Source organism: Dasypus novemcinctus, chromosome 15 (genome assembly GCF_030445035.2).
Source record: "Dasypus novemcinctus isolate mDasNov1 chromosome 15, mDasNov1.1.hap2, whole genome shotgun sequence".
Taxonomy (NCBI): Eukaryota; Metazoa; Chordata; class Mammalia; order Cingulata; family Dasypodidae; genus Dasypus; species Dasypus novemcinctus.
In genome coordinates, this window is record NC_080687.1 from 18,143,404 (window position 1) to 18,159,163 (window position 15,760).

At 33.5% G+C, this 15,760-nt stretch overlaps 1 protein-coding gene across 12 annotated transcripts in view; it reads right to left on the reverse strand.

Annotated features, from left to right (window-relative positions):
* Window positions 1–15,760, reverse strand: part of ZMYM2 (zinc finger MYM-type containing 2) — a 112,872-nt gene that overhangs the window by 25,682 nt on the left and 71,430 nt on the right. For all 12 annotated transcript variants that reach the window (XM_058276346.2, XM_058276347.1, XM_071208189.1 and 9 more), the window contains 4 exons: window positions 13,726–13,876; window positions 11,378–11,550; window positions 2,867–3,032; window positions 2,201–2,235 (listed from right to left, as the gene is read on the reverse strand). In XM_058276346.2, the coding sequence (XP_058132329.1) occupies window positions 2,201–2,235; window positions 2,867–3,032; window positions 11,378–11,550; window positions 13,726–13,876 (525 nt within the window). The remainder of the gene's footprint in view (window positions 1–2,200; window positions 2,236–2,866; window positions 3,033–11,377; window positions 11,551–13,725; window positions 13,877–15,760) is intronic.

Genomic DNA, 15,760 nt, shown 5'->3' on the forward strand with positions numbered 1-15,760 from the left:
AGTCCTAAACAAGAAGCTAGGCAATATGGTTCAAACACTACTGCTGTGTGATATGCAACAGACCACTCAATCTCTTGTGCCTCAATTTCCTCAATCGTTAAATGGAGAGAATTTAGCAAGTATTTATTAAATATCTACTATGTACCAATCACTAGGTAAGTATGGTCTGAACTGGAAAACAATGCTATTCCCACTTAAGAACAAAGGGTTCAAAATTTATATAAATCTATATATCCTCCATTCTATAAATAATAGCTCATGTTAATTAAACAATGCAACCTAGTAAACACCTACACTTGATTCCTACCTTTCTTTTTTTAGAATGCTTTTATTCCCTGCTAGTTGGAAGACAGGATCTATTTCCTGAAGAATGACACAAAAATGATGAAGACAATGACAGAAATCACCATCTACTGAGTAATTTCTATAGTATATTCCAGGCACTGTGTTAAGCACCAAATCTTATTTCATCTTCCTAACACTATAAAAAGCCTTTTAATCACCCACAATTTATAGGTGAGGAAACTGAAGCTTAGAAGTTACAGAGACACAGCTAAAAATTCTGGTCAGGATTCAACTAGATACATCTGATGCCAAAGCCTAAGTTCTTAACGACAATAGCTAACGCCTCTCTGAGGTCTGGAACCTACAGACACCATTTTTTTAGTACTCACTGTATAACAAGCCTGAAAAGTTAGTACTATTTTCATCCCCATTTTACAGATAAGAAACTCACAAGAAGATCAGTGAAGTCACTGTGAGAATTATACAGCCAAGCTCTCATCCTTTGAAGTTTACGGGTAGATAACTAAGAAATTTCAAAAAGCTTATAAAGAAAAGATGGAGGAGGACTTTATAAGACAAAAGGGAAGGAATGCAAGGGCAAAGTAATTTATCCTTCCCTACTAACAATGCCCCCTGCATCCTTCCATTTGTCATTTAATGTGCTTTAAGTGCTATAGGGTTTCTTGAAGACTTGGGTCAAAAGCTTACATCCTTGGAACAAAGCTGGAGAGGGTAGAAAATGAAGGAAAAAGCACTCTTACCTATTTATGATTCTGTTCAACTACTAACATTAAAAAAAAAAAAAAAAAAAAAAAAGAACAATCTTCAATATGGTTACAAATTAGAATCAACTGAGAAATTTCCAGGGTTGGAGCCCAGGCAATGGTAGGTTGGAAAACTCCCCAGAGTCTAATATGCAACCAGATTTAAGAATTATGTTTTAAATATATTACATTAAGAGCTAGGCTCAGAGACTTATTGCAGTGATAACAAATGATTCCTGAACAGCTTCTGTTGGTTAAGAATGTAAGAAATGGCAGAGTCCTAACACTGGTAATTGCTGTTAGATTCGGCATAGAGGGGTAGGTGATGCCTCTCTGCTCTTCAAAGTATGACAAAAGAATTGCTTCTTATTTTTTAGTAGTCATCAAACACAAATTGCCACTTTCAACCCCTAAGTCTTAAAAAAGCTAACATAAAAGCAGATTTGAAAAAAGTTCCCAATTCCAAGAACTCTAATAAAAGTAAACATATTAGTTTTTTAAAAAATGAAGATTTTATGTACCACTATAGAAGAAAGGAAAAAACTTTAAAGAAGAAAAACAGCAGAACATACTGTGGAATTTTTCAAATTTAGAAACTCAAAAGTCCCAGCTCCCATTAATAATCTTGCCTTTCAACCTCCTTTCCCATTATTCCATCACAGGTCCCCTTAAGCTCTGGTCAGCTCTGGTCATAATAAAGCACTTGTAGTTTTGCCTATGATGCATATTCCATGTACATTATCATCCTCCTATATTTTCATCCCCATCTACCTAGCAACCTTCTCCTCAACTATTCAAAGGCAGCTTATTCATATCATCCAGGAATAGATACAGCCAATCTTTCCTGCTACATACTATTGCTACTGTTCTGCATCTATTACAGGTGCTTCAAGTTAAATAACTTTTTTTTTTTACATTTTTCTCTGCCATCATAGGTAGAGGCTATAATAAACTCATCTTTATATTCCTCAGAATGTATGAACATCAAATAATTCAACTGAACACTTTTCCTCAATAGAGGAAAGTAAACTTTCATGGTTATAATCAGATTAAATTGCCATAATTACTTTTTTTTTTTTTTTTTTACCTTCATAACGTACATACCACTTAATGAATATCAAGTTTTAACACTTCACTTAAGCAATACTTACTGTCATTTTGGTTCGGGAAGTCTGACAACCCTGATCTAAAAACACAAACAAAATAAGATAAGCATCGCTTTCTTCAGCATTTTCTAAATCATTAAATTTTGAGCATGAGGTTTTAAAAGAGTTATTGACGAAAATATTTTTGTAGAAATCTCAGGTCTACGTAGAAAGTGCTTTAATACAGATAACCTGTTTCCCATTTTATCTCCCCAGAAAGTATACAATGCTTTGGGGGCCAACTATGTTCTTGGATTTAACTCTTAAAATTAACAAAAATCATAGCTTCTAAAGGGTTTTTGTTGCTTCTCCCAACCCAAGCCCCCTAGCACATACAATTTGATAAAAATCGTTTTCATATGAAATTGCAGATGATACATGAAAAATAGTGAATTAAAAAATGTTTTTGGGTATTTTCTGGAACTTAGCTCCACTGTAACTAGGCTCTGTTTTTTAAAGAATTAGCATTAAATTTTTAAAATGGCATAAATAGCAAAATACATCTACAAAAATCATTTCATTTTCAGTATTACGAGGTACTTCCACCCAAGAAGTGTGGAATTTAAGTTGCTTTTAAACTAAAATCAACCATTCATTATTGTGGCCTTGGATTCAAAACTAATAAAAACTGCTGTAGACATTTTTTAACGTACCACCTAAATTATTACATACCATAATGTAGGTTTTCAGGTCCTTTCTGAGTTGTCATGTTGGGCTCATTTTGCTGACAGTAGAAACGTAACAAGCAATGTTGATCACAGAAATGTTTCATTTCCCCACGCCACTGTACCCGCTCTTTAAGAGTTCCTTGAGATTTACAACAGTCACACCTTGCAGCCTTAATAAAAAAGAAAACTTTCAGACATTCTAAATTAAAATACTTGTACATGTTTGAATTTTTACAAGATTTCAGTTTATTAGTCCTTAGTTCCAATGTGATAAAGCAATGTCTAATAAAAAAATTATAATACAAATTATAGACACACAGTAAATCTACAATAAATGAAAGTGAAAAAGTAATTTACCTAATTGACAATGTCCCTTTTTATACTTATGAAGTCTATGATCAGCATTACAAAACTGGAGCAATCAATAAAAGTGGATTTGGTAGACCAAATTAGCTCTAGTTTCAATCTTTAAAAATAGTAGTGGGACCTAATGATATATAATGGCACAAGTCTCTTATAATCATATTATATTGGAAATTTCTGATAATGAAAAGACTGCCCAAGCTCAACTCATAGCTCATAGTAATCATTTTAAGGAGGCTACACAAGACCAGAGTAATTTTGAAGTTTTTATGATGGAAAATTCACAGATATTAACTTGAAATATTTTGATTCTCAACTGCTTAATTTGAGCTTTAACACATTAGTTTAATTTTTAAACTTTCAGTTTATGTTTTAAATCACTCAATGTTCGTTACTTAAAAACAACTATATATTAAAATAGCAAGTTTAACCAACGCCTATGAAGACCATCAGCCCCAAGGGGTTGATAACTTAATATGCAAAAATAACAATTAAAATTCAAATATGGATTATACTTTATGATAGTGAATCAATAATTTAGGGACAGATTTTTATTTTTTAAAGATTCCATTTCCCCTAGTTTTGCCCACTTTTACTGTTTCATAACTTTTTTTTTTTTGCCTTCTATTGCCTTTATTGTGAATTTTTTCTTTTTTACAATTCAATTTTATTGATACATATTAATAAAGGATACAATTCATCCAAAGTATAAAATGAATGGTATTTGGTATATTCACATAGTTGTGCATTCATCACGTCAATCATTATTAGAGCATTTTCATTAATTGTATTAATAACAATAAAAAACAAAATTCTTCACCTCTCAATCTATTTCCCCTGCTGTACATAGCTGCCATTTTCATGCACAATTATTTATTATTATTAAGCCATTTTATTGAGATACCATATGATCTACCCCAAGTACAGAGGGCTGGGGAAGGAATGCTAAGGGGTGTGGAGTTTTTCTTTTTGGAATAGCGAAACTGTTCTATAATTTTTTGTGGTGATGAATGCACAACACTGTGGTTATACTAAAAGCCAGTGATTATACACTTTGTTTTATAACACTTTAATTAATGAATGGACCAAAAGAAAAATATTATTTAAAATATACTCATTTCACAATTCAGTTTCTGATCTATTTAGAACAGAAATAAATTACTATGGTTTTTAAAATTACCCTTTGGCTCAACTATTTAGGAGGTGTGAAAAAGCAATACATGTTAATTTTTTTGTAGATATTCTGTAACAATTGTGGCTGTAGCTTTTTCTCATTACTCTAAATAACCTACAGTTTTATACTGTGGATTCTGAAATCTCTCACTTTATATCTCAATAGGAAATCTATGGTTAAATACCATTCAAAATTCCTGGTCAGAAATATTAGTAAGTGATTATGTTGGTACACTGATCTTATATAACAAACATACCCCCAAGGTAAGAACATAGGCCTCCCCTCTCTTTTTTTTCACCTCCAGGTCAGGTATTTATCCCACTAAGTAAAAGTTAAATGATACAGATTAGTAGTAAAATTAAGACTTATAAGTGAAGCCAATATCACGTATCTTTTCAAAATACTTGTATACCTAAATTTTACACTACTAGTAATATTATGTGGTATCTAATTATAGTAGTATCATCTAATATCAATCTGGGTCACATTTTATTCAATAATGACAAAAGTCCCTAGGTAAAATTCTCACCAAAGATTGCCCTTTAAAATAACCAAAGAAGGATTCCAGGTTTCCCTTTTTTAACCCTTTTTATAATTTATACTCAAATAAAAGACAAAGCAGAGAGTCAGGAAATGGAAGCTTAACTTTCTACTCACTGAAACTAAACAGTATAGGAAAAAAGCAAAAGTGAAGTGGTAGACTGATGATCTCATTCACCGAAAACCTGTAATGAAAAGTCCAGTACTTCATATGTATTCTATAATTCTCACAACAGCCCTGCAAAATGGGTACTAGAAATTTAGGTCCAAATAGGATAAGTGATTTCTCTAAGGTCAAATATTAAAAATGGTGAGAAGCATTTGGAGAAGACAACCCAAGTTAAAACCTGGGCTTTATTTTGTTCACCACATAAAGACAATGGAAAGACAAAATGAGTTAATAGATTAAAAATCCTAGTAGAGGAAAGCGGGTATGGCTCAAGTGATATAGCTTCTGCCTACCATATGGGAAAACCTGGGTTCAATCCATGGGCCTCCTGGTGAAAAAGAAAAAGAGAAAGTGTGCCAGCGCAGTGAGCCAGTGGCCACGCAAGTATCTGCGTGGCGAGCCAGTGCCCCATGCAAGGGAGTCATGCAGCATGATGATGATACATTAAAAGAGAGACAAGGGGAGAGTCAAGATGAAGCATAGCAGAAACTAGGAACTAAGGTAGCACAACTGACAGGGAACATCTTTCCCCATCAGAGGTCTCCAGGATCGAATCCCAGTGAATCCTAGAGAAAATGAGAGGAGAAGACAACACAGACAGCAAAAACAAAACAAAACAAAGCAAAATAACAGAGTGGAAGGAGAATAAATCAATCTTTAAAAAAAAAAAAAAAAAATCCTAGAAGTAAAATGCTGCTAAAAGATTCTCAATGTAATATCTAAAGCTCAGATCTGTTTGTGCAAAATACTCAAATCACTATACACATTATGTAATTACATGGTATTATTTCCTTTTACACAATTAATTAGAAGGGAAACAGTATAAAGCCAAACATATTCCTCCCAGAGCATCTGAAAAATGTAATCACTTGATTATTCTTTTTGTTTTTTCATGATGATGCTTGAAGCTCCTTTCCTCCAAAAGGTTCAAAACAAATTTGGATGATCGATCTCTATCCAAAGAAAAATGGGGCAAAATTCATGCCAATTTGCAAATGGCAACCATATATGTATTTATTTTTTCAGGCTGAAAGAATAATTGAGAACTTAAAACTAAATCCAAGCCTTTAATCAACATTTTGGAAGTTGCATCCTTTTCTGTTTTTCTTCTTTTATAGCTCCTTGTGCAAACATCTAGCTCAGTGCTTGGAACTGAGCTAAGCTATGATGGCTAATTTAAAAACATTGTCCACAACCACCATTCTGCACCACAACCAACACCACTTATCCCAACACCCAAGGGAGAGAGCGCTTAGGCAAGCTTAACATTTCTATACCACGAAGTATGACATAAGTCTCTGGTTTTAAAATATCACAGTGTCACTATCTATTTCATGGTTTTCTTGCCACTCTGGTGACTCAAGGATTGCATGTTATTACAACTAACAACAACAACAAAAAAAAGGTAGTTCAAACAGCCCAAATAGTAAGTAGGTACTAAACTGATTTACAAAATCCTATTTCAGCCTCTCAGCTAATACATTAATCTCTTCATCAATAACTGTCATTCACAGGCTATACTGACACAGTCCCCTATATTTATTCAACAGTTTCAACCTCTCATTATTGGATGAATTAGGCATCCTTGTAACTTCCCCACCTACTTCTTCCTTATTTCACCTAACAGATCTAATTTTGCAAAGGGGAATGAATATGAAAGCAACAGAAATTTTATAGACATTTCAAAAAGGACTTTTTTATGACTCCCAATGATGGTAACTACTGCATAATAATTAAAGAAAAAAAAATGAATGAAGTGATAAAAGAGTAGGTGGGTACTATGTAAACCAATTAAGTAAGAGGAATGCTCTAATTCCCTAAAATGATGTACATTAAAGAAAGGATTTCCAATATTATCTTTTAAAAATTAATTTAAAAGACAATTAAAAAAAGATAACTGGCAGTTTATAGACAAAACATGAAAATATTTTAAAGCAAAATATTTTTCACTCAGGTTTACTTTTATAACTAAGCTTTAATATAAGTAAAGCCCTTAAGTCATACTGTAAGATTTAAACAATTATAGGGCATTTGCATTAAAGAATTGCATACGTCACCATTCATTAACGGCATATAATACAAACCAAAACATGTTAATAAACTCAGTAATCTGAAGTAATAAAGTTTTAGAGGGAAACGGATGTGGCTCAAGCAGCTGGACACAAGCCTACCACTTGGAGGTCCCTGGTTTAGTTCCTGGTGACTCCTAAATAAGACAAGTAAGACACTGAGCTGATGATACAGGCTGGCACAGCAAGATGATACAACAAGATGATGCAGTTAGATTATGCAACAAAGAGACACAATGAGACAACAAGTGGGAGTAGATCAAGCCATTGGGTGCTTAAGGTCCGAGGTTTGGTTCCTGGTGCCTCCTAAAAAGAAAACGAGCATACAACAAACAAACAGAGAGAGCAGACAGTGAGTGCAAACAACAAAGAGTGGGGGGAGAAATACATTTTAAAAATAAAAAGTTAAGTTTTAGAAAAGCTTAGTTCTATTAAGTACTGTGCTGTATTCTTGGGAAACAATGGACCTTATGAAATATTATTTTCACCATATAACAAACACTTTCTACCTATTAATTGTTATAATAATAAATCCTTTTTCTTCAACATTGTTAAACTTTAAAGATCAAAACAACCATCTTCCCACTGGTTTCATATTATGCCTGGAAACATTTACTTTGAGGAAAAATAAAACCTACTTCCTTCTGAGAAGTTATCTGGGAAAAAAAAAAGACATTAATTTTATTCTCAAAATTTTGTGGTTCCTTGATGTCAATAGATTTTTTATCCAATTTAGAGGAAATCTCCATTTTAAATCCACAAGCAAATCATTTACATAGACCAGAAACCATAGATTATTTAAATGGTCATGTCAAGTGAAAGAAAAATAAATAGAAATTTTAAAAATGTAGTAGTAAATATAATTTAAAAGATATATACTCCAGGTAATTTCTCAATTTGAAACACAAAGATGAGAGAAAGTGAAAATACAATCTGTATGGCTGCATTATTGGTAGCAAATGTTCATGGCAAAGGTGTAACAACAACAGGATTGGCTTGGTGTTGTTGTTTTTGTATATTCCTTGATGAGACACATTAAAAAAATTTTTTTTCTAACAATATGGATTGACTTGTAAGGTTATTTTTTTTGGGTACAAGGTACTGGGGATTGAATCCAGGACCTCATACATGGGAAGCAGGCACTCACCAATGAGCTTCATCCTCTCCCCAGTGAGAAATGGTTTTTTCACTTGTTTCATTTGTTTTTAGGAGGTACCAGTGATTAACCCAGGACATCGCACATGGGAGGCAGGCGTTCAACTATTATCTGCTCCCCAAGGTCATATTTTTTAACGGACTAAAATCCAAACTACTGAATACTAAAATAAAAAAGCTAAACCTGTGGGAGGTTGGCTAATGTTTAAAAAACAAAACAAAACATGATTCACATGGATTCAATTTGTCCTGTTTTCAAATAGAAGAAAAAAAGAAGAAAAAGAACCAAATTAGGGAATAAATGGAAGGCAATCAGGAGTGATATAAGAAAAGAGTCTAACTCAAGTAAAAAAGCATACAGTATAAAAACTTACTCTTTAATTGTAGTACTGGCTGCCTCCATACAGAGGCCAATGATGAATCAGGAAGGGGAATTCTTTTCTTTACCCTTTAAAGATTTTATTTATGTTTATTGTTAAGAAATATCAGTATTGTTACTTGCCTTGCAAAATTCCTACCAGGTGACAAGAACACGCTTAAAGAGGACTTGGCCCAGTGGTTAGGGCGTCCGTCTACCACATGGGAGGTCCGCGGTTCAAACCCCGGGCCTCCTTGACCCATGTGCAGCTGGCCCATGCGCAGTGCTGATGTGTGCAAGGAGTGCCGCGCCACGCAAGGGTGTCCCCCGCGAAGGGGAGCCCCACGCGCAAGGAGTGCGCCTGTGAGGAGAGCCGCCCAGCGCAAAAGAAAGTGCAGCCTGCCCAGGAATGGCGCCGCCCGCACTTCCTGTGCTGCTGACGCAACAGAAGTGGACCAAGAAACAAGACACAGGAAATAGACACCGAGAACAGACAACCGGGAGAGGGGAGGAATTAAATAAATAAATAAATCTTTAAAAAAAAAAAAAAGAACACTCAACTGTATTCCTCAGATTAGTACAATATGCAAAAATGATAATGTGTATTTCATACAAAAATTTGTTACATTTAAAATAAAACAAGGAATATACGATAGAAATGTGATTGGGAAGCGGACGTGGTTCAATTGATAGAGCGTCTGTCTACCATATGGAGGGTCTAGGGTTCGATCCCCAGGGCCTCCTGAAACATGTTGTAAGCTGGCCTACGCACAGTGCTGCGTAAGGCGAGCCCCATGCACAAAGAGTCACTCTACAAGGGGAGCCGCCCTGCTTGAAAAAAGTGCAGCCCGCCCAGGAGTGGCACCAAGAGCTGACACAGCAAGATGATGCAACAAAAGAGAGACAGTTTCCCAGTGCCACTGGATAAAGCAAGTGCACACAGAAGAACACACAGAAAGCAGACAACGGGGAGGAAGGGGAAAAAAATGGGTTTTGGGGAAAAAAAAATGTGTTTAATGTATAATCCACTGTCATTAAACATAGCTAATTAACTGGATATTTAACTAATATATTCTTATATATGCCAAAACACACTGCCTCATTAAGTTTTCATCATTGAACACTGCATCAACAAGAATATTAGATACAATTATCCTTTAAAACAAGTAGCAAAATGGAATAAGTGATACTATCTAATACAAAGTGGTCTTCTGCCACAGAACAATTCTTTGCTTCCCCCCACCCAAAAACAACAGATTTCTCTACCTCAACTGTAAGTAACATAAAAGAAAAAAGGAGATATTCATTCCAACAAAAAAAGACAGAAAAACCTTCAAGGAATTGTGAACTAAAACAAAATCCTCCAAGATAAAAAAAATATTAAAGTTTTAGAAATCACAATTAGGCAAAATGTATACAATAAAATAAAGATAGAAATCATCATTATCACATGGTAACAACCTTTGTCACGGTAACATAAATTATGAAAAAGAGAAGAGCTGGTAAGAGTAAAATGGGATTTCCAAATTTATGATCACTAAATACCACTACTGTTTTGAGTTATCCAAAACAAAATTTCAAAAACAAAATCTCTGAAACAGTGGTAAAAACAATATTTGTATACGCTCAACTAAAACTGAGCATTTAAAGCCATAAAAATAACACTAAGTGATCTCCTTAAAGAGTTATCATCTAATAATTTAACAGTGGTTTAAACTAAAAGGAATCCATGTTCTCTGCTTCTAAACTTTCAACCTTAATTTTAAGGTTTAAACCAATGAAAGCAACCGTAAAACAAAATAATGAACAACTTTTAAAAGATACACCCAAACCTCTGACAATTCAGAAAGTATTTTCCTTTAAAGATCCTCCCAAATGGCACACTTGAAAGACTATCTTATTTTTGTTTTAGAAATATAGTTAATGTTTTACACTGTAGATAGTTAAGAACTCCCAGCAATTCTCATATTAGTTCCATTTTAACACTACCCACTTTTACTAAATAGACTAAACAATAACCTCCATATTTTAACCATTTTACTGTTTATTTCTTTAGAGGAGCTCACAATTTTGAAGTCATAATGATGTCTACGCATAAGAATGCTTCAGTTTTGAGATGATTTGCCATTATTAACAGAGAAAATAATAATTTTTTCTTGGTAATATCTGATTACCCAAAGTCCAAATTTAAACTCTTTTTTTTTTTTTAAATCCGAAAACAATGCAATGAACCAAAAAGGTATTTATCTGGAATTTTTAAGGATATATTTTAATAAGAGAGACACACACATCTACAATTTCAAATTAAATATTTTTGGTTTAAATTTATCCATTTAGTTTTCTTTCAATTTTAAAGTCTTCAAAAATCCACATTTAAAAGACAAAAGATAGCACAGTATTTTAAAATGCACCTCAACTACATAAAATAATTACCTGCTAATATTCAAAGCTGATAAAGTAGTCATCAGAATATTTCTATTTAGTGTAAGTTATAAAAAGAAATAAAAAACGGTAATTCAAGTTATAAAAACAAACCAAAATTACTTAATAATTTTTATGTAATACTATAATATTTGTAGATTTGAAAAATAAATATGAGTTATCGTTTTTGTAATGGTAACAAATACAAGTGTTTTTTAAAGACTGGTTTTTAGTAGCTCTTGTAATAAAAATTTTGATTTACTTGCCTTGTAGTACCAATCCTGAAATTTTTTACAGCATTCTTCACTGCAAAAATCTCTCACGACACCATCAAGTTCTTTAGTTGCTCCCTTCTTGCAGAGCTGAGAGCAATAGTTGCAAGTAACACATCTCAATCCTAACCGTCTTGCAAAATCCTGTTTGTACAATAATTTGCAACCTGAAAAAATTTGAAGTTTAAATATTAAAACAAAAAAAAAATTAAAACTAATTTTTGACGGAGACAGATCTTATAGGTTAAATAAGTCATCATTAGTTTTAGAAAATGTCCTATACATCCACATAAAGCCCTCTTTCGCTCCTAATTAAAACTGAATTCTATTGTGAACAATACCAATCTGTAATAGTAACTGTATATGGACCAGTATCCTAGATATTCATGTGGGTTCAAATAATTAATATTATAAGAAATTAAATTTCAGTAATCTCTCAGAACTATTTCATTTAAATATAATCTTGCTTAATTCAATAGAGAAAATACACTACTAACAGGCATTTTAGAGAAAGGAAACAATGGAGATTGCTCTAAGGCAGTGAGTAAAATTTTAGATATGTTCAGCTAATTAGACACTTGCAGAACTTCCTTGCCTTACCTCTGTATCATGCTACATGAACCTTTAGGTAAAGAAAACTGATGAACTGTGCAGAGAAAACATTATTATTCTATCTCTTTAATAAAATATTTTTTCCTAATATAAAAATGCAATATTTTAAGTAGATATCTACTGAAATCCTACCTAGCCTTTAATAACGGGCTCTAATTATACCTTCTCCACAAACCCTGTCCTCATCAACCTAGTTTAAATGATCTCTCTCATCGGAGAATATGAACTGTAATTGTATTCACTGTAATTCATTTTGCAATCATTTTTGTGCTGCACTGTAACTTCTTTTCTGCTACCTGAAACTCTATTTAAGAACTTTAAAAAATTTTACTTGTTTAGTTTTATCTTTCTAACTAGATTCTGACAGGAAGTACTAGGTATATATTTTGTTATCTGACAGTTTCCAGGAGGCAGACTACACCCATTAGAGAAAGCACAAAATATGATACTTTAAACCCTTTAAGTGCCCATCTAAACGTCCCTCAAATTGAAAATTATGTTCTTGAATGACAACTGCCTACTTGCTAATTGGCTATTCCTTTTAGTAAAATCCATATAATCCAAATAGTACAAGATCATTAACATCAATATATTCAGACACGAATCAATAAAGACACGAATCAATAAGACTATCACTCACAAAAATCTGGATGTAAAGCATTCAATCCAGAATCTATCCCTTTGCATTACAGCTCTGATCTTAAATAACAATAAACAGTTATTTTTCCTTGCAAGTGATGAATTACAACTAGATTAACAAGGATATCTTGATTTACAAGCAGTATTCTCTTGCATAAATTTGTATTATTATTACATATAACGTGGTAAATTGAGACACTAGTTAAATGAACTAATAATCTTTTCATTTCACTGTCATTCCCTACTGCTGGCATTTAGGATTTCCCAACGTTCCTCCTGGCTCTAACAGAATAAGCAGATCAGGAAATAAATTCCTAATTGGAAAAGTACAGGTGATGATAGCAGTTAGGAAAGTGGGGAGTTTATTATCTGGGGCCAAAGGAAGAACAGACTGTTAGCTGAAAATAAGAATGCATTATATGGGGACAAGCAACAATAATGAAAGCCCAAACCCGACAGCTACAATGCTAGTTTCATATCTCTTGAGAAACAGATTTAGATCTGAAGTTCATTTCTATAATCTGCTGCCTGGAATAAGAGCAGCAAAATTACAGACGAAAGGAAAAAGAATTTGTGAATGTATTATAAGAGAATCCATTATTTTCTTGGCATCCCAAATAAAAAACTAAAATTATTTTTACATTCTGATATTATTGTCTCATGTGACCTTTTACTGGTACACTGAAAATCTTTGTAGGCCAGTCAGTAAATCGGGCAGGGAATAAATATAAAATGGATCCTACGGAAAAAAGTTCTATCCACTTGGAAAACTACTTTCAGAACACAATTTTGAGTGTTAAGAATGACATGGTATAATTATTTTTACTTATTTCTGAAAACGTCCTTTTAATGAAAACAGAGGTTACCAAAACTTTATATTAAAACAACTTGAGGCCCCAGAGATCTACAAATATATATAAAATAACAAATCAAGGAAGGAGAAAAGCAAGCTCAAGTCTTTTGTTCAGCTTTTCTGAAACTGGGCAGCTAATCTGGATATATGGAGTTAAAGATTTTAAAAATATCATGGCAAAAATAACAATAAATATTAATAGAACTATGAACAACACTGTATATATATATACACTTGCCTTCACTACAGAAAGGTCTCTTAACGCCAGAGAAATTTACTGTTTCATGAAGGGTCTTCTCCTCTTGACAGTATTCGCAATATGTAACTATGCAATGCAACTTCTTATAGTCATCTGAACAAGTTTTGCTGCAGAATTGATGCACTTTGTTCTAAATGCACAACAGGAACCTTGGTAAGTATGTGACAGCCACCTCAAGAACAAAGTTAAGAAATACACAAGCCACTTTTACAACAACAAAGTTTAATACATTTACCTATTTAATGATCCTTGGGGGTACATGTCCTATAGGCTACGGACAACCAGTTTAACTAACTCACTGCTAAATTCAGACACAACTCCATGAAATTCAATACTATCAACTATACTAAAACTGCTCAGTGATAAGAGTTAAAAGTGTCACTAAAACAAGATGGCAGTCCGGTGTTAACAGAACTGGAATAATGGAAAGAAAACAATGGAACATAAAACATTTCAACTACAAGAGGATGAGAATTATGATAGTAACATACATTTTCACTGAAAACAATATTCTTTGTCAAGACTAGTTAAATAGGCATAATCACATTCCTATCACAACTTAGTAGTGAACAGACCTATTATGGGTAAAGTATACAATTTGCTGTCATCACAAACTGTGCTGCTAAGGTAGATATTAAGCTGGTTCCACTGAATTGATCAGGTTAGTAATTATTAAGTTATTTCTCCTGGTCCAAAACCCACAAAAGCTATAAATGCTTTTCTAATATCCAACCACGCCATCATGAACAAGTTACAACTTCCAAACAGGCAGCTTTCCCCATCTGTTATAACAGAGAATATAGAGTAAATCTAAACCTAACACCTAACAAAAGACTTCTGAAGACGAAGGTAAGGAAGGTGAAATAGTCTAGGAAGCACAGCCAAGTGTTAAGGTCGCCATCAATAGAAAGCTGCCCCATTATGATCATATGATCATATAAAAGACGACAAAGAAACCATTCCTGCCTAGTATGGAGTAAGAAGCAAAAGGCCCCTGAATTGTCAATCTCCTTAAACACTGATTCAGCTCTCATTCAGAGTGATATTCTTTTGAAACTGCTTCCAACACTTACCCTCCTAGTAAATAAAAGCACCACACCACTCAAACTACAAAAGCAAGGCAGCACTAATATGAAGATGATGAAAAGGACCTCATTTCACCTAGTATTATTATATTCAGCCTGTGTAGGATTTTCATTTCCGAGATGATACTACTCTATGTGCCTGCTTATGGATTTCATTCATCAATTCTTTACCATTTCTCATTCTTCCTTATTTGCCCTTCAACATTGTTCCTCATGTTATTTAGAGGATATTAGTCACTAAGAATCATCACTGGGTGCCAATGGCAGTTTAACACAAAACAAAATAACAAACTAAAAAGATTTTCAGATATTAAATCTCATTTCCAAAGTACTTTAGAAATCATGTGATTCAGTTCCAGGTACCAACCACCTTTTGCCTGAAACTTGACAAGTATCATTTGACAAGAGTCACTAATAAATTTTGGCTCCACAGTAGCCGGTCATTAGTAATACAGCTTATACACCATGCCCCCAAATAAGATGAAAAGATAGTACAATCAAAGGTGAACAGTGCTTAAGAAAAAAATGGCCAAGGATTAGGAATTCACCTTTGTGAAGAACACAGGCAGCTGAAGAGATACTCACGCTACAAGATTAAACAGACTTTGAATCGTTTTAACAAATTTCTGTAACCCCACCCACCCTCCTATCCCCCCCAAAAAAGGGCAATGGCTAGCCAGGGCCATCTTGTCCATCTACTCATCTGTTATTACTGCCCCCTGATTGAAATATCAATTAATGTTCAGACTTGTTGCTAATGGCAAAAAGACACAGTAAAGTAAATTAATAAACTAGTGAAGAGAAAGTGATGAGGGAAAATAAATTTATTAGGATTCATAGGACTCTATACTTTTATTAAAACACAATTATAAAATATTAAAGGACATGGTGGTAAATGACTAACAAATTTTAATTTTTAGAAATTACAG